General features: G+C 36.9%; 3 protein-coding genes across 5 annotated transcripts; 1 reads left to right on the top strand and 2 right to left on the bottom strand.

The window, feature by feature from the left end:
• Positions 1 to 1,147: 1,147 nt before the first annotated feature.
• LOC103704357 lies at positions 1,148 to 2,675 on the bottom strand. The gene is made up of 2 exons (XM_008787607.3): positions 2,398 to 2,675; positions 1,148 to 1,534 (listed from the first exon to the last, which is right to left on the bottom strand). Exons 1-2 carry the CDS (start codon positions 2,557 to 2,559, stop codon positions 1,307 to 1,309), a joined length of 390 nt encoding a protein of 129 aa, XP_008785829.1. The 5' UTR covers positions 2,560 to 2,675; the 3' UTR covers positions 1,148 to 1,306.
• A 4,330-nt stretch (positions 2,676 to 7,005) lies between these two features.
• Positions 7,006 to 10,319, bottom strand: LOC108511188. Its single transcript, XM_017842082.3, has 2 exons — positions 8,345 to 10,319; positions 7,006 to 7,382 (listed from the first exon to the last, which is right to left on the bottom strand). The coding sequence occupies exons 1-2, from the start codon at positions 8,513 to 8,515 to the stop codon at positions 7,191 to 7,193; spliced, it is 363 nt and encodes a 120-aa protein (XP_017697571.2). The 5' UTR covers positions 8,516 to 10,319; the 3' UTR covers positions 7,006 to 7,190.
• Positions 10,320 to 10,407: 88 nt separating this feature from the next.
• Positions 10,408 to 21,132, top strand: LOC103699931. 3 transcript variants are annotated; one of them, XM_039131793.1, is made up of 8 exons: positions 10,669 to 10,768; positions 12,804 to 12,833; positions 14,793 to 14,877; positions 16,064 to 16,162; positions 16,361 to 16,523; positions 19,799 to 20,102; positions 20,225 to 20,279; positions 20,871 to 21,132. In XM_039131793.1, exons 3-8 carry the CDS (start codon positions 14,863 to 14,865, stop codon positions 20,943 to 20,945), a joined length of 711 nt encoding a protein of 236 aa, XP_038987721.1. In that variant the 5' UTR covers positions 10,669 to 10,768; positions 12,804 to 12,833; positions 14,793 to 14,862; the 3' UTR covers positions 20,946 to 21,132. The 3 variants fall into 3 exon arrangements, with proteins under 3 accessions (XP_038987714.1, XP_038987719.1, XP_038987721.1); XM_039131786.1 differs by lacking the exon at positions 14,793 to 14,877 and having other exon boundaries at positions 10,408 to 10,768; XM_039131791.1 differs by lacking the exons at positions 14,793 to 14,877; positions 16,064 to 16,162 and having other exon boundaries at positions 10,408 to 10,768.
• Positions 21,133 to 22,688: the final 1,556 nt, after the last annotated feature.

The following is a 22,688-nucleotide window of genomic DNA, read 5'->3' as shown; positions in this document are numbered from 1 at the left end:
AATCCAAACTCATAGTCTTTGTCCCATGCCTAATCCACTGAAAGATCTGATTTGGTCCGAATTCTCGTAATAAAGATGCGTCGAATTCAAGTTTGGTGGAGCTCGGTCAAGGTATCCATCAAAGTGTGTGTGTATATATATATATATATATATATATTACTTATTGGTGTGCATATATATATATATATATATATATATATATATATATATATATATATATATATATATATATATATATATATATATATATATATATATATATATATATATAATGAACAATTTAATTTGTGCAGGATTTAGCCAGGCTTGAGCTGGGTTGGCTATAAAAATCTCAACCAAAGTACAAGCTGAAAGTTTCAGTGGCTCCGACTTTTGATTCCATATACAACCAATTGATTGTCGATACCAGGTTGGGTACGAGTTAGGTACTAGGTTTATAGGTTGGAGTAAGAGCCCTAGTTACGTTGCATTATAACAGGTTATTTATTATTCCGATGGCCTGTTGTTTCTTAAATAGTGAAAATCATTTGATGCTTACATTATTTCTAGTAAAATAAAATATACTATGATTTATTTTTTTCTAAATTTTCCTTCGAAAAAGTGTAGTGCAAGCTGAAAAATACTTTTTTTCATGGGAATATGTTATGTCTTATAAGTTTTTAGTTTCATTATTATTTATTTTCTTTTTTAGTAAATTATTTTTATTTCTATATTTGATTTTGTATTTTTTATTTATATTTTTGTCATTTATACATTTATTTTGATTAGAAAATAAGAAATTCTATAATTAGGTTCGTTTTTCACCACTTTCTTTTTCCTTATTTTTAGAAATAAAAAAATTATAGATATTCTAATTTTTAAACTTATAAACATGTTTGGTATGATTAATGGTTATAAAATAAATATATTAATGGTGATAGACACGATGGTAGTTGTAGTAGAGGAAGTGGAGGCGATGTTATCAATGGCAAGTATGATGACATGATAGCAGAGGTGGCGATGATGATAGTGATAGTGCGGTGGAGGCGATGATGTGGCAGAAGGAGGATGGCTATGATGGTGATGTGGTGGAAACAGTGACAGTAGTAATAGTGATACAGATGGCAGTGGTGGTAGAGTATCATCTTCTTAAAAAATAGAAAGAGAGGAAAGAAAATAGACTTAAAGATAGCATAACTCCAAAGCTTTAAGAATCACAAAAGACACAAGAAAGTAGAATATAAATTAAGACAATTTCTTCATTTTGACACATAAGCCCTTAACATCCATCTCTCAAATTTTGAACTTCTATGAAGAAGACTCCTATTCAGAAAAAGACCTTCACCGAAGAATAGATCGGCAATCCACTCTCCTCTAAGACAACTGATTCACCAGAGCTGGCATAAACACCTGAATCCTTGCTTTCTTCCTTAGCAGTTGGAGTTGAGTCCTTCGGATTGGAAGTTGATTCCTCCTCTGTCACAGTTGTCATTTTAGTTTCCCATTTCTCTACAACCTGCTCTCTCTTATGTTGGTCTTCCTCTTTGGCTTCCATCTGTGATAAAAAGATGGTTCTCTTTAGCATGCTCAGTTTTATAGGATTTATTTCTTCGTTACAGCTAAGTCATGAATGCATCCTATTTATATCAAATGGACAGATATTTATTTATTGCAAACTTAAGTTCAAGTGGGAAACCTTTATTCACAATGCCATGATCCATGCTTAAACATAGAATTTTGATTCTTGACTTCACTAGGGTTTGGGGGCTTAGGGAAATTTGTGGGAGACTACCTCGCTCAAATAAGAATAATAGTTTTGTTAACTAAAATTGCTGTGTGAAGTGCTTCGATAATTGAGATGCATGCCAGGTCTTATATGCATGCACTTGTTTTTCATATGACCAACATGTATATATATCTTGAGGCTTCCTGTACATGCAATCCATTGCAATCTAATTTGGTGGCATACATGGTTAACAAATAATTTATAATTTTGTTATTATTCTTGCGGTCAAGGCACACAAACGGTTCATTCTTGGTCAAATTTTTAGCAGAAATAACTCCTTCAAGCTCAATCTAAAATTGGAGCAGAAATAACTAAATAATCGACTCCAAATTTATTGTCTAGAAGATAGTTTTAGGGAAAAAGTTAGGGTGCTGATATTGCCATTTGCAAGAACAAATTGTATATTGTATCAAAAAAAGAAAAAGAAGACGTTGTATTTTTGGTTGGTTGGTATTTTTTGCATGGCACTTTTAACACCCGGCTACATTAAAGAATATAATGATCAATGCCTAGTTTATTGCTCTCCAAACAATATAACCTATTTTGACAAATTTACAATTAAAACAATTTTTTTTAAAAAAATCTTGAGAATTTCATAATAAAATTGGAGGAAGTCATATATCTGTACGTACCTCCTTCAATAATAGGCCGAGGGATTGGTTGCCACTTTCTTGCACAACCTCCTCCCCTTCCTTCTCTCCAATATCGCCAACCTTGTTCTTTGGCTCATTGATGGCCAAAGGAGCATCTGCCTCCTCCTTCAACTCCTTCGGCTTGCTCGCACACCCACCCATCTCTCTTTCCGTATCCCTCTCAAACCGAGGAAGAGAAGAGAAGAGAAGGAAAGGGAAGGAGGAAAAAGAAGAGGAGAGAAGGGAATGAGGAAGAAGAGAGGAATAGAGGAGAAGGAGATGAGAATAGACAACAAGATTTCGGAGGCTTTATATTAATATTCTTCCGACTTTTGTTCTACGTCGAAGGAATCCGTATATAAGAAAAGAAAAAAGCTAAAATAGTATTAAATATCGACGGCCAAGTTCGAGACTTGGCACATCCATACGGAATCACGCATGCCTCAGCCTCTCAGGCCCACAGGAAGTGCTCCCACACGTCAGGGAGAGCGTGTCTACCGGTGCTGTTGGGAAAGGGTTTGTTTCTCCAATACATTCCTCGCACAGGTTGGACCTTGGTTGTACATGCTGGAGTTTTCTTTAAAAGTTTTTTTTTCTTTTTTTTTTGCTCTTTTTATGAACAATCCTGCAAATTCAATTAATTTTGCTTTTCATTACCACTCCACTAATTGATTTTATATGGCACATGGAGATTTGTGCATTATGTATGGTATGGTGGTGTCATTCTTGAGGTTTGGATGCTCTGCGGTGCATGTTTTGTACGGCTGAATGGGCTATGCAGTCATAAATCATCCATCTCAGAAATGAATGACTGCTTTATTTGAAAAACTAGAGATGTTTCGTTCGATGCAATATGCAATGCGTCGAGAGATGAAGGAGAGCTGTCTGTCTCTAAGATGAAAAATGTGGTAGCTATCCAAGGTTATTCAGTCGTCTACGGTGCAAAACATATATTTCTATGGATGTCATTTGGCCAATCATATACAATCTGATTAGTGATTAAATATGCAGTCATGAATCATCCATCTCAGAGATGAATGACTCTGCTTTATTTGGAAAATCTAGACATGTTCCGTTTGATGCAATATGCAGTGCGTCGAGAGATGAAGGAGAGCTATCTGTCTCTAGGATGAAAAATGTGATGGCTATCTAGGGCTGTCCAATCGTCTACGGTGCAAAACACATATTGCTATGGACGTCTTTTGGCCAATCATATACAATCTGATTAGTGATTAAACAGATGACCAATCATTGCTCCATGTATCATTTCAATCCCCATTGGTTCTTGGAAAATATTATGGTGTTGGTAAGCAACATTATCCCTCATTTGGCAAGAACTGATGAAACCCATTATCCCTCATCTAGGAAATCAGTAACTAAAATACTTCTCACATATTGCACTAAATCTAAAATAATATCAGTTTCCTTGTCTGAGATGGAAAGAGGTACCTTTTGTTTCCATGCAGCGGGCATCCTATAATTACTGTTTGATTACGGGATCGCAGAAAGAAGGGTTCTCCTTCATTGGCATCAATCCACTATTTAATCACCCGCCTCTCAAATCTCAAAGTTCTGCAAACTCCATCAATCATGCAATGTTATCGATCTCAAAGTGAGTAGTAGATGATCCAATGGTGGATTCGTGTGAAGGCAAGTGAATCCTTCTTAAAGGCGAAGGATCCAACTATGATCCTTAATTACAAAGCATCATTATACTTTGCTAGGGCAAAACACCTCTGGTGCCATCGTCGAATATTTCTTCATGGATCATGATCAAGATGTGAAAACTCATCCAATAACTCAGGAAAAACGATTTGATGATCTTTTCTTCAATGACTTTATCTCTTGCCTAAGATCTCCAAATGGAGGTTGGTAATCATGTATCACTAGTCTTTTTTCTTGACCCCACTGTCATGAAAATTACAGCATGCCATGAACAAGTTACAAACTATATATGCTAGAACTTCATAAACCTAACATTCTGGTATGCATTTGCAGAGGAGGACTGCATATAAGTTGGGTTGCCAATTTTGAAGATGAGATTGATGGAAGTTTTAAAAGTTTTATAACTAAATTTTGGCATTCACCCCAAGATGGATGGGTAAGAACTCAAAAAATCTCGAGATCTTCAATGTGGGGTCCTTTGCTTGAATTGTTTAACTATACCAAATAAGAAGAAAAAGAGGAATGATTATGTTTTCTACATCTGAGCCATAGAGAGCTTAAATAAGAAGAGAAGAAACTCTTCTAAGGACCTCAACAGCCAATATTGCACCACATATATAGTTTTTTTTTGTGTGTGTGTTTGTCTATTTTCGGTTTTTGGAGTCTTTTCTGTAAATAAGGCTTGTTAACTCTTCAATCTAGAGTTTGCACTCCTCAATTTTCTATTTCTTTTTAGTTTCTTCCTTTGTTCTATGATTTCATTTTCTTTGTACTCAAACCTTTTGTATCACTCTTTGGTCCCCTCGAACGAACTGGTTTTTGCCACTGAAAGGAATGGTGTGATGTCATCACCTTGTTCACACATTTGTAATAACACAATCATTATCATATTTCTAGATAAACCAGGAAACTTATTAGAATGGAAAATAATGACTGTCTACATTCAAATAGATTTTAATTAATGAGATTAATTTGTTACAGTTCGTTTTCTTTTTCCTTTTTGGATAGAGGTTCTTGATTTATTCTCTAAACAACTCATGCATTAAAATGCCCATGGTTCAGAGCTTACGAGATTGCTTCCACCTCTGGACATTTAACAAAGTGATGAAGTCAAGCCAGGTGGCTGATGGTTGACTCAGAAACATTTAAAACCTTATTTTTATCTGTTTTTCATCTTCAAGTTCAGTTATTTTTAACAATCAAAGTATTAGGATTAACTTACAAATAACTGAAAAAAAGGGGTATTGCAATTGAATCAAGCTTTTGATTGATACTTGAGCTCTTAGAGCAATTTTTGGTGCAGGTAGATATATTAAATAAAACTTCATACTGCAATCGCAAACCTTGCCACCTTTAATTACTTGGATATGTCGAAGTCACATTTGGTGGAAATTAGATCAACAGGTGAGAGTCATGACTGATGATTGACAATGAACCATCATATCTTTGTTTCAACAAGATGCCTGCAGCTTAAAGACTACCATCAAAGACAAATTAGACTCGTATCTATTTGACTTCAACTGCATCATTTAAAATGTTTAGTAATAGAGAGCTTTCAGGGAAGATCATTATAATCTCAGGTTCTCAAAGGGCTAAATTTGGGATCAAAATTAAGTGAGCTAGCTCGAGCTTGTCTCCATTATGAAATAAGCTAAGCTTGAGCTAAGTTTGGTAAACTCGGACTAAGCTCGTTCGCACCCCTATCTATAAGAGCTAATATATCCTTCCATTTCTTTTGAAGAATTATGGATTATGTGCAATCTTTACAGCCTCCTCTCCGATCAATCCACTCTCTGTCAAAATTGTATGTCATTTAGTTATTTTCTCTTCAATTGGCCTCTCCTGCACCAATTCCTATAACCTATACCCTCCTACTTAATCTGTATTGCCCTCTCTCTAGAACCCTTAATTTCCATGATCTCTCCTTCCCTTTCTTACTCATGTCCCTGTATCACTTTCCATGATCATGCTTGTTACTACTACCACCAACAGTTAGCAGTGTATTGTAGCTCTCTTGCTACTTCTCAAGTCAGCCAAAACCTCCAATATACCCCTTAGACACCATGTCTCTTTCCTCCCCAATCCATTTCTCTCTCTCAATCCTTAGTCCTAAGAAGCCTAACAAGTGAAGCTCAAGATTATTTAATAAAGATCTAATAGCTCCGAACTAGCTCTAGCTCGGCTTTTTTGCAGTTCTTTCAGTTATCCAGTGGTAGGATGTATAGAAAATATGAGTTCTTGTTTTTTCAACCAATATAAATCAATATATCGGAAGATTTGCCAAATGAATACTAACATATCGACAACCATTTTGTGGCCCCTCCTTTATTGACTATTATTAAAAAGAAATTTTTTCCCCCTCATTTGCATGGTCTGTCGTACAACAATATGTTTGTATCATATGTTGCATGGCGAGGAGATTTGGTCACTGCTTTCCTGCCCTCCACTTTGCAAGATCAACTTATTAACGACTAACAACAATAAGTTTAAAGTATGTTTTTATCTTTTTGACATATTTATAATGCGAAACCCATCTCTCTGTGACTCGAAACCATCTCCAAGTGTTCTCCTCTCTCTTAAGATCAATCATGGTGGACTCTCTTCTCTGTTGTTGGTAGAAGGCAAGAGATAAAGGTAGCCATGGGAGAAGGGAATTCTGTCTCTTCCTCATTGCCTGTGGTGGAGGAAGGCTAGACAAGGTGGCAAAATGTAACAGTGGCAACTAGAGGAGGTCAGGAATCGTGACATTGGTCGTGAATTAAGCCAAAATATAAAAGAGTCTCTCATTGCATTTCAAATTCAATCATCTTTCTCCTCTGGTTAAAGTAAAGCAGTATCTTATAAGTTTGTCCCAATATCATTCCCCACCAAGATGGCAAAACTTTGCTTGTGTGTGTGAGTGAGTGAGTGAGAGAGAGAGAGAGAGAGAGAGAGAGAGAGAGAGAGAGAGAAGGGATGACATGATGTACTTGAGCTGAAAATAAGCTGTACAGTGAACAAATGGACAAAATAAGGAAGACAACCATAGGCAAGAGACAATTCCAAAAGCACCTCAGACACAAGAAGTGAAAAAAGTTCCTTTCTTTCCACCTGACTCCTGAGCTCCTAAGGCACAATGCTCAAGTTTCTCAAGCAGCATGCACCAAAGAAGAAACCGGCAATTCCATATCCTTCTTCTCTGAAACAACCATTTCATCCTCCATTGAATCCTTGGCTTCAGCTGCAGTTGACTTCCCATCTGGAACAATTGCTACGGTTTCAGCTTCAGATCCCTCCACAAGATGCTCCGCCTCGGATTCCTCTGCTTCTTTGGCTTCAAGCTGTGGCAGAGAAAGGCTTCTCTTTAGGATGCTCTATTTGTTTGCTAGGAAAATGCTGAGATAGTTATAGAGATGATTTGAAAACCTGAGAAAAATACTAAAATTTGACCAATCTTGAACCTCCAGAACCAACCCCTTGCAACATGAGCTAAGTAAAAACTTGCCCAAGTTCTACATTGGATCAATGAACACACTCTTGCACAATGTTAACGGTCTTTTCCTCCTGAGAAAGCTTTCATGCCGGTGTTGGCTGCACAATTGGTGTAGCCCTTTCTAGTCTCTCCATACAACCATAATTTTCAAAATTGGCTGTGGATCTAAACACAAGTAGCATTCATAGATCTATTCATTGCAAACTGAAGTGCAGAAGTTTTTTTTTTCTATTATGTAAATTAGTGTTTAAAATATATCCATACTGAGCCATACGAGCATGCACAAATTGGGTATATCATATTTAATTTAGGTTAGGCTAGAGTCTTCATCCACGCCATGGTTGAAAAAAAGAGTTCCAACCTATCTTGTGCTTCCATGAGTTTCTATGTGTTGGACAACCTCGGTGACCGAGTAATAACCCACTCAAACACACCCATTGTGCAGGACATGGATAGCCTTATGATTGGGTTTTTACCGGATTGCTGGAGAATGATGCGATTATTATGATCTATTGAGATTTTGTATATTTACATTGTAGACTCGATGATATCATATGTAACGAACCACGCTGAAACTATACTATAGGATTCATCGACCGATATATATCTTCCTGTTTGGTTTTACAATATTTTTATTCGTGATTAATTTAAATGCATCCGATTTACCAAAAAGAAAAGCAACGATTAACCCTAGAGACGATCCAATCTCATTATGCTACATTATCAGGCTGATCAAAGTGCATGGCTCATGCCCATCTCATAGGGAACAAGTAAACAAAAGCAGAATATAAAATTTGAAGAGAATGATACCTCCTTTAACAAGAAGCCAAGAGATTGGCGGCCATTCTCCTGCTCCTGTTGGCCACCTGCCGCTTCCTTCACGACATCCTTCCCCTCCCCTTTCTCTCCATGCTCATCTTGGATCAAAGAAGCATTCGTCTCCCCTTCCAATTCCCTAGGCTTGCTTGCACAACCACCCATCTCTCTCTTCTCTCTCCCTATCAAAGCAACAGAAGGTAGAACTTTATAAACCAGGAAAGGAATCACATAGAAGGAACAAACATCATCAAAAACGAAAGCAGAAGAAGAGGAAACAGATGTACGTACCCAAAGAGTATGCTCTCTCTCCTATTCCTTGCAGTCCCTATAAATACGTGAGAGGGAGTGGAGATGGGTGCTGTGGGAATTGGAAAGACAGCTTGGAATTTTGGGAATACAGGATGTTTTGCCGTTATAATATGCACAGAAATTAGAGCAGAAACAAGAGGAGTTTGTGGAGCCAAGGTGGCGTCCTCGTTTGCGCCAGGTTTTCCGAGCACCGCGTGGGTGGTTTCTTTGTTTATATTTAGTAACGGCCGGCTGTCCCAGCCGTTGCTACGCGTTGGGTCGATCATGCTATCAACTAGCGATGGACGCGTGCATGATGGCAGCAAGTATCACGGTTGCTGGCGATTGGCAGGACGAGGGAGAGAAGCAAAGCTTCCGATCAAGTGAGAAGAAGCATTGGTGGCTCTGTAATTTTCATTTGATAATTCTTTTTTTTTTCATTAGAATGCGCAAATAAATCGGATTGATGAGTGAGTTAATCCTGTCAGCAGTCTCAGGGATTAGAGTAATGATAGTATAATTAGCCTTCACTTTGCCACATTTCTTTTGAAACTCTTATGAAAGAGAAAAATAAGGTTATCCTTGTTATCTCTCACCGGATAGTGTTGGAAATGAAAAGTCGCAAGTGATGGTATGAGTTATCTTTTTCATCAAACTTCGCAAACTTAGGTATCTTTTATCGGCTGGGTAGGGCTTTCTGATAACACCGTGCACTAGACCTAAGCCCAGATCACACGGCATGCTTTCGGATGTTTTTTCTCGGCCCGTTCTCTCAACCTGCGCCCAGCCTATCTCATAGAAAGATTACCCCAAACGACTGGTTTCACGGCAGCCTCGACCTTCGGATTGATTGCGCCCACTTTGGATTAACTTATAGTTTAACGTTGCTTCTTAGGACTAATCGAGGATGATTCGAATTTTCCTTTTATATTTTAAAGATTGGAATTCTATGTCCAATATCTTGATTTATGTATGGAGGCCAGCATACATACAATAATAATGAATAAAAAAAGAGAAAATTCTTTAGCTAGATAGAGGACGAATGTAGCCAAGTGGATCAAGACAATGGATTATGAATCCACCACACGCGGGTTCAACCCCGGTCATTCGCCCATCAATAAATGGACCATTTGTTATAGGGACATAAGACAGACCTTTTCCAGCATCCAAGAATTTTTCTGCAAGAGTCATTTTGAGGCTTTCAAATGCAACCAAACAATTGGTATCCAATTGAAAATTTTCACCAACCCAACCTAGTTAGACCCAACCCAACTAGTTCTTAGAGACCTATGGGGTTGGACTGTGTTCAAATGTTAGACTCGTTCCACACTTAGGATCATGTTTGGATTTCATAAACTTTGATCTGATCTGATCCGTACATTATATGAGTCTATTCTAGATCTTTCTATTAGCTATTAAAATCGATGCAACCACAGTTAGATCCGAAAAATTATTCTAAATCAATTTTTCTTTTCTTTTATTAAAAGAAAAGTACCCAAACTAAATTTCCGATAAGGTAAATGGCCAGAGGTTATTCACCTCTTGAAATAGTTTGCAGCTTTATATAAATATTAATTCATTTAGAAGTAAAAGTAATATTTTCTTTATAAAATTTTGTTAATATACAAATGTAGATTTAGACCTGACGGACCAGAAATTTAGGAACTCGGACCCGATGCAAACAACCTGCTGGGTCCGACAGCGGTCAACTCATGTTTGGTTTGGTCCGAGGTCATGCGATTCTTCAGGTGAGAGTTTAGGGCACCAAAAATTTAGAACAACGTGAAGCATTCAACGGCGTAATACCAGCCTCCGAATTGCGCGGCCGCGTTCTCTGCTGCGAAGGCGAAGGCTAAGGCTATGCGCCTGCGCCCAAATTCATTGAAGCCATGAGATAAAAGGAATCCTCTCTCTGCGTGCGATGCCTCTGGCGCGATCTCTCCTTCCTCTTAGAAATTTCCTTCTCTCTCTCCGTTTTTCTGGCGAAATCTCCAGGCGGGGATGCAAGCAGCTATGTGGAAGAGTTTACCATCATTACGGAATCCTCTGTACCCTTTTCCTCACTTCGCTTCGTTCCATTCCACCCCCATCTCTCTCGCCAAATGGAAGAGCAAATGGGACGATAAGGTTAGCTCCCAAACCTCCCTTTTGTTTAATTTGTTTTATTTCATTTAAGTGGTCTGAGCTGATGATTGCATATTAGCTAAATGGTCTAAGATCCGATTGATTTCTATGCTTTGATAGATTGATTTATTTTAATGTGCTTGGGTAGGGTTCTGTTAATTATTTTGTTTCTTGGGTTAATGGTGTATAGCATTTAGTGTTTTGAATTCAAAAGTATTATCGAGAAGTGGGTGCTATGTGACTGAAATGATTAAAAGTCATATATTGTTAAGATGGTTCGTGTCTAACTTGATAGAGAATTTGGAGAAATTAGCTCCACATAAAATTCTTCATAACCGATGGTCGATCCAGCTGTATGTTCTTATTGTGCCTCAATGAGAACGATCATTGGTACTAGCTGCTGATAAAATGCATTAATCATGCTAAAATTTGATCGAAGATCTCTTTGATCCTTAGAAACAAAACTGTTGTGATTCATCAGATTCAAGGAGGAGGGATTCACAGAAAGCTATACGGCATTCAGGATACTAAAATAATAGATTTAATTGAAAGAACAGGAATGCAAATATTATACCAAGTCGGACCCTCTTTCTGGGTTAGGCTAAATTTAACTCTAGATAAGGTTGGGCCTTAACTGTAGTGGAGAGAAGGTAAGAGTTAACAAAGAAGACTTGGAATCCATGTCCATATGGGATGTGGGTTTATGTGTGTGTATGCGAGTTTTAGGAGACTGAGGTCCAAATCAAGTCTTGCTAATATTTTTATAATGGAGGGTCATTGGGTATTTATGTCCATATATAACTTTGGTTGGAAGTTCCTTCAATTCATAACCTTTCCATATATACTATTCTATGACTGCAAAATGTTTGAGTCTAATCACACGTGGTTTCAGATGTCATATTATTCATAAATAGAATTGCCGATCATTATGGATCCAAGTGTCTCCCTTCATGAATCTCAAGATTCACTTCTCACATTTCTTGTTCTTTAATCTTTTGGAAATCTCTTCTCTTTATGGACCTCTTATTTGGATAGGAAGGAATACAAAAGCCAAGGATTTGGTTTTGAGAAGTATCCCTATATGATTTTCTCAATGTAGATATGAGAGCACGAAGTGCATGTCCTAGTGTACCCTACATGAAAGCCATTAGTCTCGTTTCTCATGGCCTATGGGGAATTAAAAGCCATCCATCCATTGTGCATCATGCATGCCCTACTCTAGTTCTGTGTAAGTCATTGTTAGTTTATTTATCTGCTCCCTTAGATGAAGAGCGTACTTATTCTGACTGTTGCTCCTTATGTGTGCTACTCATTTCCAAACTTATTCTACAGAGTTTTACATCACAATTACCTCATCATAGCCACGTGTCTCTCATCTTATGTATAACATTCTTACCCTTCAAATATTTTGGCCCAGTGCAATTTATATTATCTTCCTCTTAGTTTCAAAAGTATGTGGCAATTCCGCAACAACCTGAAGGCAATTCCCGATTCATCCATCATGTCTGAATCTTATGAGATCTGTTCATCCACCACTTCCCTTCCACAAGGTGACATGACAAATAAGAATGCAGCATAGAAAGAGTACAAAGTGTTTGTAGTTTGAGTATTTGTTATCTGAATGATTATGTGGGAAAACAAATTTCATTGTTTTATTTAAAAGAAATTCTTGATTTTTTGTAGCCATTACTTTCTTTAGTTGCAAGATATTTTATTTATGGCTTGCTTGCATAATGATCTTAGACAGGTAGATAGTTCACTAGCTAACATATCATAGCAGGAGAAGCTAGATTTTTTTTTTCTTAGTTTCAGCAAGTGTTCAAGTTGTTAGACTTTCAACTATCTACTCTTAAAAACATATATGCTTAAAAGTGCATGTGTATTCTTGCATTGCATGCATGTGTATGCCTGTGCAGTTTGTGCATGCTGGCCATGTGAGAAGAATATATATTATATGGAAGTTGTTTATCATGCCTCTGCATTCTTGTCACTTATTTACATTCTGAGATTAATATTTTACTATGCAAATGTATTTCAGGGTGAAAGAACAAGTCGAAAACCATCTAAGGTAAGATCTGAAGCTTTCCATTTTCTTTCTAATTTATATAGTAGCTTAGGGTACCTGCATTCTTTGGTATATTCTTATTTCAATGAATTGACCATCTGCATTGTGCTGAAGAATGTTGGGGATGAAGATGTACAGGATTGATCGCTCTAGGAAATTCAGGACTTTTTTTTTTTGTTGGGATTGTCCAACTCAAGGTCCAGAACTACAATTTCTCTGGAAGGTCCATAATGCAAAGCTCAAGTTTTGGCTTCCCAAATATCACCTTTTCAATTTTGGCAAGGGGAAAAGTCAGATTGCAGGAAGCTGACTGATGACCTTACTGACCAATCCTTTTTAATAACTTCACTTCTGTCTATCTGACATCCACTTAAATAGAATGACTAGGCTCGACCTGAAGTGAATTGAACCCTTGCAACTTTAACCTCACCAAATGGTTGCTAAGAACTGTAGTTCCGCCAAACTCAATTTCAACAAACTATTGTACACTTCTTGCAGTTTGTCCCAGCCAAAGACCCCCTAATGAAATGAAATTCGAAATTCAGTACTCTTGCAGTTTTTCAAATTTAAAATTTTAAGATATCCATGAGAGGAATACCTTATCCATGTCCTCTAACCTTTTTTACCCTGAAAAATATCTCCTAAATATATTATAATATGAATATGTTGAGAACATCTCCTTTTTTTGTAATTTAGTATGAGAAATTGTCAAAAAGATAAACAAGTGTTATTGAGTTATAAGACCTTTTTTTTTCTTTTTTGAGGGAGGGTGGAGGTTTGGAGCAAGACCTTTCTTATTGATCAAGTACATGCTATATCTAGGGTGATTTGTGTTCCATCTAATCTCCAATTCTTAGGATATTGACCTGGCTAAAGAGGATCACAGGGTACGAGTATGTGGAGCCATTTTTTTTATTGTACTTTAATGATTACAGCTTGACCATGTTTCATTTAATTCATGGTGTATTTGGAGACACTTATGCCTTCTTATATACACAGTTATGCATGTTATGCGCACTCTTATATCGGGTTTATTTTAAAAATTTATAATTCATATCTTGTTTCATACACAGACTAGGGACTAAAATGACCATCAAAAGAAGGGATTTTTTTTTTTCAATAGGTTCTAATCAATAAATAGCAGGTAAATTAGTAACTGGAACTTAAATTTTCAAATTAGATTAATATTGACTGCTAGAATCGTAATCATCCATCAAACAGTCTCTTCTCTAACAAACCATGTGCATGGCATGTGTCGCAGCTTGAGCAAATGATCCTAGCCTAATTGCATTCATTTCACTTAATCCACTCCACTGACTTCATTGGTGTTATTGAGCCAATAAGTAGCCTGCCTTATCTTGAGTGCCCCGTATTCTCCTTCCCTAATCCCCCACATCGCTCTTTGGTTTTCTGAGAGATCCACTCTCTACACTCATCTCGAGTTCTTCCTACTTTCTAGAAGATCTGTGTTGTTTTCGTGTATGCCAACATACATACTTTGGGTAAAACACCATGGATGTAGATACACGGCCACCAAAGATGCAGGTGTCAAAACAAGCACAATGATTCTTGATGGGATACTCAGATTTTTGCTAATTCTTCAATTTATCTACACAAAAACCAATTAGAAAATTAATTTTACCTTAGAAACAAAACCAATCTCATACAACTGAACCCTAGAATAGCTCTTCCATTAACCCATACTAATGAAAACAAGACAGAAACTGGGCTTTATGTACAATTGTAGTGGCTATTTCATGTGTAACTATACGTGACAGATTAGGACGTCTCTTCTTTTTAAGAAGGTGCAAGTGCAGTTGAAACTGGCTTGTTCTGATTTCTGATGTTATAACTTAGGCCTTAAGAATCAGGGCACCCCTATTCGATCTTGGCTTCTTTTAGACTTTCCAATATCTTTATGAAATTGCCTCACATCAGGGAATCTGTTTAATTGCCTTGCAGTTTTTGAAGGGCTATCAAAATATGGACAAATTTTTAAAATGGGTAATGGGATAGCTTGGAAGTTTCTGCCATGTTTCTAGTTCTGGTTAGTTGATGACTATCTTATATCTATGCCCATGTTAGGTGAGCTAATAGTATTTAAAATTTTGATTAGATGCAACCAACAAATTTACAGTTTAATATTTGTGCATGCTATTGCTAGTGAAGCTTAATGCAATTATTGCTGGGAAATATCATATTTAGGTGATCTAAATCCTACATCACCTAGACCTTTGGTTTAGCCTAAATTACTTTTATTTAACACTTAAATGCAGATGTTTGTATGATGCTTGAACATGGATTAATAAAAGGAAACTCTTAGATATTGAAAGGAACTGAAACTTAGACATGCACCTAAAAAACTTATCTGAGTCTATTTACTGTACTCTAAATCATGCATGATTTCAACAATTGTGATTGTTTGGAAAGGGAGCATACATGCTGCCTCCTCAATCTATTTTAGTTATGCATAGACCATGAATTCCTGAGAGAAGGATATCATATACAGGGTGTTCTATTGAGATGTCCTGTATAAAAGTTCAAGGGTCAGATGAGAGGTGAAGGAGACCCTAAAGGAACAAGATGGAATAAGGGCATAGGAAATTCATAGCAACCCTTTTGAGATAATATGTCCTTTGATAAGAACTATTTCCAAGTAGGAATTTTTGGAAACTCAACCTTTCAGAAGACTAGAAGACAATCTGAGTATGTAATGGTACTTATTAGCATGAAATCTTCTACTTGAATATTTTGTAAAGACCTCCATTCTATGCATATGCAATTTGGTTACAGTTTGTCTGATCACTACCATGTTATAGAGACTTTTAAATTACTGTGTATTTTTCATTGGTAATTTTTTCTTCCCCTTTGTTGTACAAAAGAATGCATCTGCTTTTTTGTATGCATGATATAGTATATCATGCAACTCTGCTGTCTTAGGTGCCACCTGGCCTTGTTGTGATGTTGGATGTTTTGGGACCTCTCTCTCTCTCTCTCACACACACACACATGCATACAAATGCCATGCAGTAAATTGAAAATCATGAATATACGAAATTTAATTATTGCATGTAATTTAATGTATGAAAAATGTCTTCCATTGAAATCTGCAGTTTACCAGAATAAGATTTTAGAGACAGTTCATTTTATGCAGTTGCTAGAGCAAGTTCTTTTGCCAATAATTCAGTACTGTATGGCAAGAAATTTGTCTAATACAATCTGGCTCCGAACAGACTTACATAAGATATGCAGTTCGTCAAAAGCGTGCTGAAGCAAAAAAAGCTCTTAAAGATTTTTTTCTATGTGGCAAATCTTCGAAATTTCACATTCAGGTGTGCATTATTTTTTGACTGTTTTTATGGTTTCATGGAACCTCTCCTATTTCCTCAGCTTGCACATAGCCACATTTTCTGAAAGTATGCATGCTTAATGATTCCATTTTCCACTAGTAAAGAAAGATTACTTAATCATCAACATAAGCCTGATTTATCAGGATATTGATCTGCCTGACACCTGGCTTTTGCTACTAGGATGAAGACTTATATTGGTGTGCTGATGGTATCAGCAGCAGAAATGCCAACGTAGAAAACGGTTCGCATGGATTTGATAGTATTCCACGGTCCAGAAAATCTGGAAAATCAAAGCCTTATAGTTCGTCATGCTCTGGAAAAGGAAAACATGGTGGGAGTAAGCGTGAGTTCTCTTTTGTGAAATTAGTCTGGTTCATCTCCTGATATAATTTTCGTACGATTCTTTTATCAATTTATTTCACCATTTCAATCTTATATCCACTGTTTTCAAACATGTAGCACCAAAGTACATATAATTTGCTCTGTGCTCTAGTGTGGGCATTATCTTGGATGGAAATGCCTGTTTATGCTTTCTGAGTGTTAAGTGTCCTTCGGTGACTGGACTTCTCCTGGGAATAATTGTAGCATGTCTTGTTTGAAACTTGAATGAGGATTCTTTCTATAAGAAGAATCTCAACTATGATTACGGGTACTAAGCTAACCACAACATATATGCAATTTTATTACCTTGCCCACAGGTAATTACTAATATCATAATTCTGAGTTGCAAGCCACAACTACATTTTCTCTGAGGTGGGGTTTGGATGCCCAAACAGACTATCCATGAATAATCTATTGCTGATGGGATTTTGTAGATGAAATAAGTGAGAAAAAGAGGAAGTTGGAGAGTTTGAGGGTGTCTGGCTTCCCAAACCCCGATCTTTGAGGATAAACTAAATCACCTCTCCGATGGATTACATTATCCTGGAAAAAGGGGATTCTAGTGATCGAGTGATTGCCAATCCTCCTACTTCTACATCTTCTTAATAGGAAATCTCATCTGATGACAAAGTATCACCCTGACAAGTTGTTCTGCTGTTCAAACAGGCCCTAAGTTCTAGTATCAAATATTGATGGATGAGGAGTGGCTATTATGTTTTACTTTCACCATTCATGTTACCTACCTAGCTGTTAGGCGGCAATTAGCATGGTCCTATATATTTACTATCTTAGGTGTCATATCGTATGTGAATATATTATCGTGTAGTTCTCAACCTCCATACATGCTATAGAATTCTTGAATCCTGCCCAGCAGTCTTTTAGTTATAATGTCCCCAACTCTCCCCTTAGAAGCTAGGCTGCTGCGAACTGTTTAATTTTCATGCATTCAAGCTAACCTCCATTTTTTTGTTCGAACGTGTGGGGCCATACAATGTCTGATATCATATTTTCTCAATCCTAAAAAGTATGCGGAGTTACATAATGTCCTTAAAATACTCTTCATCCTAACCACTTAAACATATAGGTGCATCTTCATCTATCACACAATGCATCTACATGATAATTTCAGAATTGCAGAAATTCAAAATAGAATGCATGCTGGTCATCATTTTGTTTGCTATGATTTCTTTTCATTTCTATTCCATATATGTACTGTTGCACACAGTCAATTTTATTTAGTTTGAGAATCCTACTCTTCAAAGCTTCCATATTATTCAACTTTACACTTTAATAGTCAATCAGCGTTACACCATATAACCTATAAAGTTATAAATCATTTTTTGATATATGGCATTAAGTTATGCCTTAATATTCTTTGTTTTGCAAAATTATTATGTTCCTAGATATTCCTAAAAATTTGAAGTCCTGGCTGAAACTGATTCATTTGCTGCTAGAAAGGCTGTTTTCAGTCAGAGTCAAGTCAAATCCCCGTAACTTGGTTTTAATTAATCTCACTCGATTTGCACCAAAACCAAGGTCCGCCGTACCGGTACCAGTCGGCGTACCGGTGGCGTCCTGGACCGGTACGAAACCGGTCCCGTACCGGTGGCGTACCGGTCCCGTACCGGTCCGAACCGGTCCCGTACCGGTTCCGTACCGGTTCTTCAACAATAAATTACCGGTACCGGATTTCACGCTGATCCGGTACCGGTCTCAGGCCGGACCGGTACGGCAGACCATGACCAAAACCAATCAGTTACAGTCTAGTTCCGGCTAATAGAACCAGTTTGGAACAGAGCTGGCCACTTTAGCTACATTATCTCCATTAGGTCACTATTTGGTGCCATTGTGGGGAACTTTCTACATTACTTAATTATTCTTTGGCTATACAGCATCAATTCTTGGGTTACTTTTAATTTTAGTAAAGGAGAAAAGAGGGATACTTACTCCTGGATGGTAGTTCAAACTTGAATGTATTTTGTTAAAATTTGACATAGAACTTTGGATTTTTCTATTATTTGGAAAATTTAGAAGTAGTTGGAAGTTTGATTCTTACGAATATTCAGAGAAAAGTTGATTTTCCTAAATATAACATAAACATACTCTTTTGAATATTTGACAGATTTTTAAGGGAAAAGAGAAGAAAAGAGGCTTTCTACTAGAGCAAGTGTTATAAAATAGTTAGTTTGCAAGACTTTAAGTAGTCTGCAATCAGGTCAGGTTGGACCAGTCTTTGGTGCAATCTATTCCTGTTGTATATTTAGTTGGTGTCAGAAATTTAAATCCAAGCTTGATTTACTTCCATTAGGTCTGTCTGGATCAGCATTTGGATTTATTTTATAGGTCCAAGAGGTTGTTGGGTTGAATCGGGTCAAGAAAAACTCAGGCATCTGCAGTATATTAATTGTATCATAAACATTTTGTGCAAGAAAACAACAGTTATTATGGCACCTAGGTATGTTCAACAGCCCATTCAGCATATCATTAAGGGCTCGTTTGGTTCGCAGGAAAAGAAGGGCGGAAAGTGTGGTCAACGGAAAAGTAATGAGATGCCTCTTGTTTGGTTGGAGTTTTCAAAGGAGAGAGACGAGAAAGTTGTATTTCCATGGGAATATGATTCCCACATTTCATGGCAAAGTCTTTCCCATGAGAAACATGGAAAAGTTACTTTCCCATGAGGCCGAAATCACTCCATTTTTATTTTTTCCCAAAAAGACCCTTCAGCATTAAAGAAGCATTAAAGATCTAATTTTTATTAAGGGTATAATAGGAATTATACATAACTTTTCCAGGAAAGTGGATGTTCAACCAAACATAAGCACTTTAAAATTTGTCACCTTCCCATTGTCAACCAAACATGCCAAAAGTACTTTCCTAGGCATCCTCTTCCTAGGAATCTGCTTCCCAGGAATCATATTCCTAGGAGGAAAAATGCTTCCCGCGAACCAAACGAGCCCTAACAAGTGAAGCTAGTGATTATCTATGTAAATATTATAAACGGCACATGTGTTCCGTAAATTGAGGAATGGAGTGGTCGTGGAGGTTTTAGTTTCATGAAACCATTGAGCATATAAGAACAGCCAACAAGGTGGCTGGTATAATTTTTTTCCCCCTTTTTCTCACTCGTGGGATTCTCAAGTATTGCAAACTGAGGTCGGGAACATTGAGCATGTGGAGATTTGTTAATATCTGATTGGTATACCTTTGGAACTCATTTGGATGGTTATTCTTGGTCAGGTTGGCAGAATAGTCAAAGCTATTATGACGAAGATGATTATGGCCATCCTGAGACAATCTTTGAAGCTGTCTTTGGTGGACACAAGGGTTTTACTTGGTCCTATGCATCATGGCAGAACTTTCATTTCAATTACTCAACATCAAGATCTGAACGGAGCAATGAATCAAGATGGGAAAAAGCTTGGAAAAGAGTATGGAGTGAAAGAGATGTTTATGACGATTTGGATGTAGGTTCGCACTCTGACAGAGCTACTCTTGGCTTACCACCTACAGGGCCCTTAAAATTAGATGATGTCAAAAGCGCGTAAGTTTTTTTTTTTTTTGAAAATAAAAAGACTGAATGTTATTTCCTAACATGAACTTGTCCTATTTAGTGTTGCATTCTTCTTTTTTCTCAATTACACAGCCTTTTATTGCTCTCTGCAGTTTTCATGCATCTGCTTTGAAGTGGCACCCTGACAAGCATCAAGGCCCTTCACAGGTCAGCTATTCATTCAACTTACTAATTTACTTGACTGAGCGCTCACATGGTGTTGGATATGGATTTAGAAAACCATGCCATGCTCTGGTAATTGCCAGAAATCAGTTCATTGATTCATAAATTTTGCACATGGATATATATTTGGATAGTTGAATTTTTGATAACACAAGTTGCCTGAGAGCTTATGAGGAAGTAAATCGTTGACTATTATTCAAAATATTGAAGAAAGATTTTCCAAACTTCCCTGAACTTTTTGTATTTGATTGCTTCTTGCTGGTGACTGTTGCATGTTTTTCCAAGTTTAGTTTCAGCATATACAGTATCATGACAATCAATGGTACAAAATGAGAATTAATCTTATTTACATCCTATGACTTTCTAAGGACCAATCCTACCACAAGAATGAAAAAATTGTAATGGGTCAAAAATATATTATTTTCTCATTTCAACATTCAATAATCTGGATCATTGGTCAGAGAGAGAGAAAGGATCATTCCATCTTTCTTCGGACGTGCATCAACACACCCTAATGGATTATAACTTAAATGTTCTCTTTTCATATTCTAATAATCACCTAATGTACTAATGCAGGCCATGGCAGAGGAAAAATTCAAGCTCTGTGTTAATGCATACAACTCCCTGTGCAATGCCCTCAAGGCGGCGTAAGTTGCAGGACATACTCTATCTAGATTACATCACATTGGAGTTAATCCATCAAGTATACAATTTCAGTTGTCGTCTAATATCATAATTATTCCATTCTTTTATTTTGGCCATGTATTAATGTTAGGCTGTTCTGTGGAGCTTGCATTCTCTATTCTTTTATTAAATATTTAATAAGTCTCTCTCTCTCTCACTCACTCACTCCCCCCCCCCCCCCCCCCCCCCCCCTTCTCTCTCTTTTATGAATTATTTAATAATTCTTTATCTCTTCATATTGGTTTGAATACCTCTGGAAATCACTCTTAGAATGTCAACTAGAATTACGTTGAAGTTCTTTATAAAAAAATGACAAATATGGTGGGGATACCATTAAACCTTGGACCTGTCCCAAGTGGAGAGTGGTGCAACCAGCTAAGATAAGGTTGGTTACCTAAATTTTATTGGAGTTAATTCGTTAAGAATTGTGCAATTTGAATTCCCATGTTATGCCATAATTATTATTTCTTTTTACCATGTAGTACGGGTATGTGTATTTACAAGGAAAATTATTTGGAAAACTTTTTGCATTGAATCTAGTTTCATTTTTTTAAAAAAATAATGAAGTTAGAAGGTTTAAAACTAATTTTTAAAAGTTTTTTATTGAAAAATACTATTTCTCCTTTTTCCATTTCTGTGGATTTTCCTGCAACCAAATATACCTTAATTCAATCTCTTTTTGTAGAGCTAGCATTCCATATTTCGAGAAACATGATTTTCCATTTTCTTCTCTTAGTGCTGGATTTATCATTTCGTAGGATATTCTCCAAGATGGCCCGTGTATGATTCGTTCTGAAGCTCCATTTAGCCACATTGCCCTTGTGTCTTGAGGATGCATTGGTCTCTCCTAGATTCTTACGGCCTTGGGTTCTTCACCTTAATGTGCATACCTCTCACAAATCACTCTTACCGTTTCCAGCCAAATCTTATGGGTTTTCCCCTCCTTACATCCAACTTATTCCATCTTTGGTTTAACATTTTTATCAATAACTCAATCTCTGTTCCATTGTACATAACAAGGAGTCCACATTTTTAAGGAGTGACTTAAATCAATCTTCCACCCATTTGATTATGCTGCTTATGATAACTCTACCATGAATCAAACCTTCTATTATTGTTTTCTTTTTCTTGAGAAGGGAAGGGAAATCCATCTGCACTATAATTATCAAGATCTAACTTTTTTAGAGGATGCAGGATCAAAAAATCAAACTCAAAACCTTTATAAAAGGTCATGACCACAAGACAAGCCTAGTTCACAATCTTCCATTATTGAACTCTGCTCGTTTCATGACCCAAGGTGTAGCCTTTATATGGCATTCTTGTTTTTGTCCTCTTACCAACTTTCTAAAAAATCTATTTTACTGTCAAAATAACTTGGTTAGAATTTTCTACACTAAGGGACTGGCGGGTATAGGGTATAAGGCAAGGACTAGCCCTTTTTAATCTTAAAAATTAAGTTAAATTTACTGTTTCTGAAATGTAGATGGTTGGGCTCTAAGATAAAATGGGTCCAATAAACTAAGTTTACAAATGATCCTAATTACAGAATGGTGTATATCTAAGAGTCCACCACATCCCACACATTCTGCAGACGCTTTTCACAGAACAGGGGTTTAGCATAATAGGAAGTATAATAGGAGGTCAAAGCTAGGGCTCGCACCTTTTGGAATCAAACCCCCACCCCTTGCCTGAAGAGGATGCTACCTGAGA

This window comes from Phoenix dactylifera, chromosome 1, assembly GCF_009389715.1.
Source record: "Phoenix dactylifera cultivar Barhee BC4 chromosome 1, palm_55x_up_171113_PBpolish2nd_filt_p, whole genome shotgun sequence".
Classification (NCBI taxonomy): Eukaryota; Viridiplantae; Streptophyta; class Magnoliopsida; order Arecales; family Arecaceae; genus Phoenix; species Phoenix dactylifera.
Note: the sequence above shows the minus strand (reverse complement) of the source record. Positions and strands in the feature narration are given on the sequence as shown.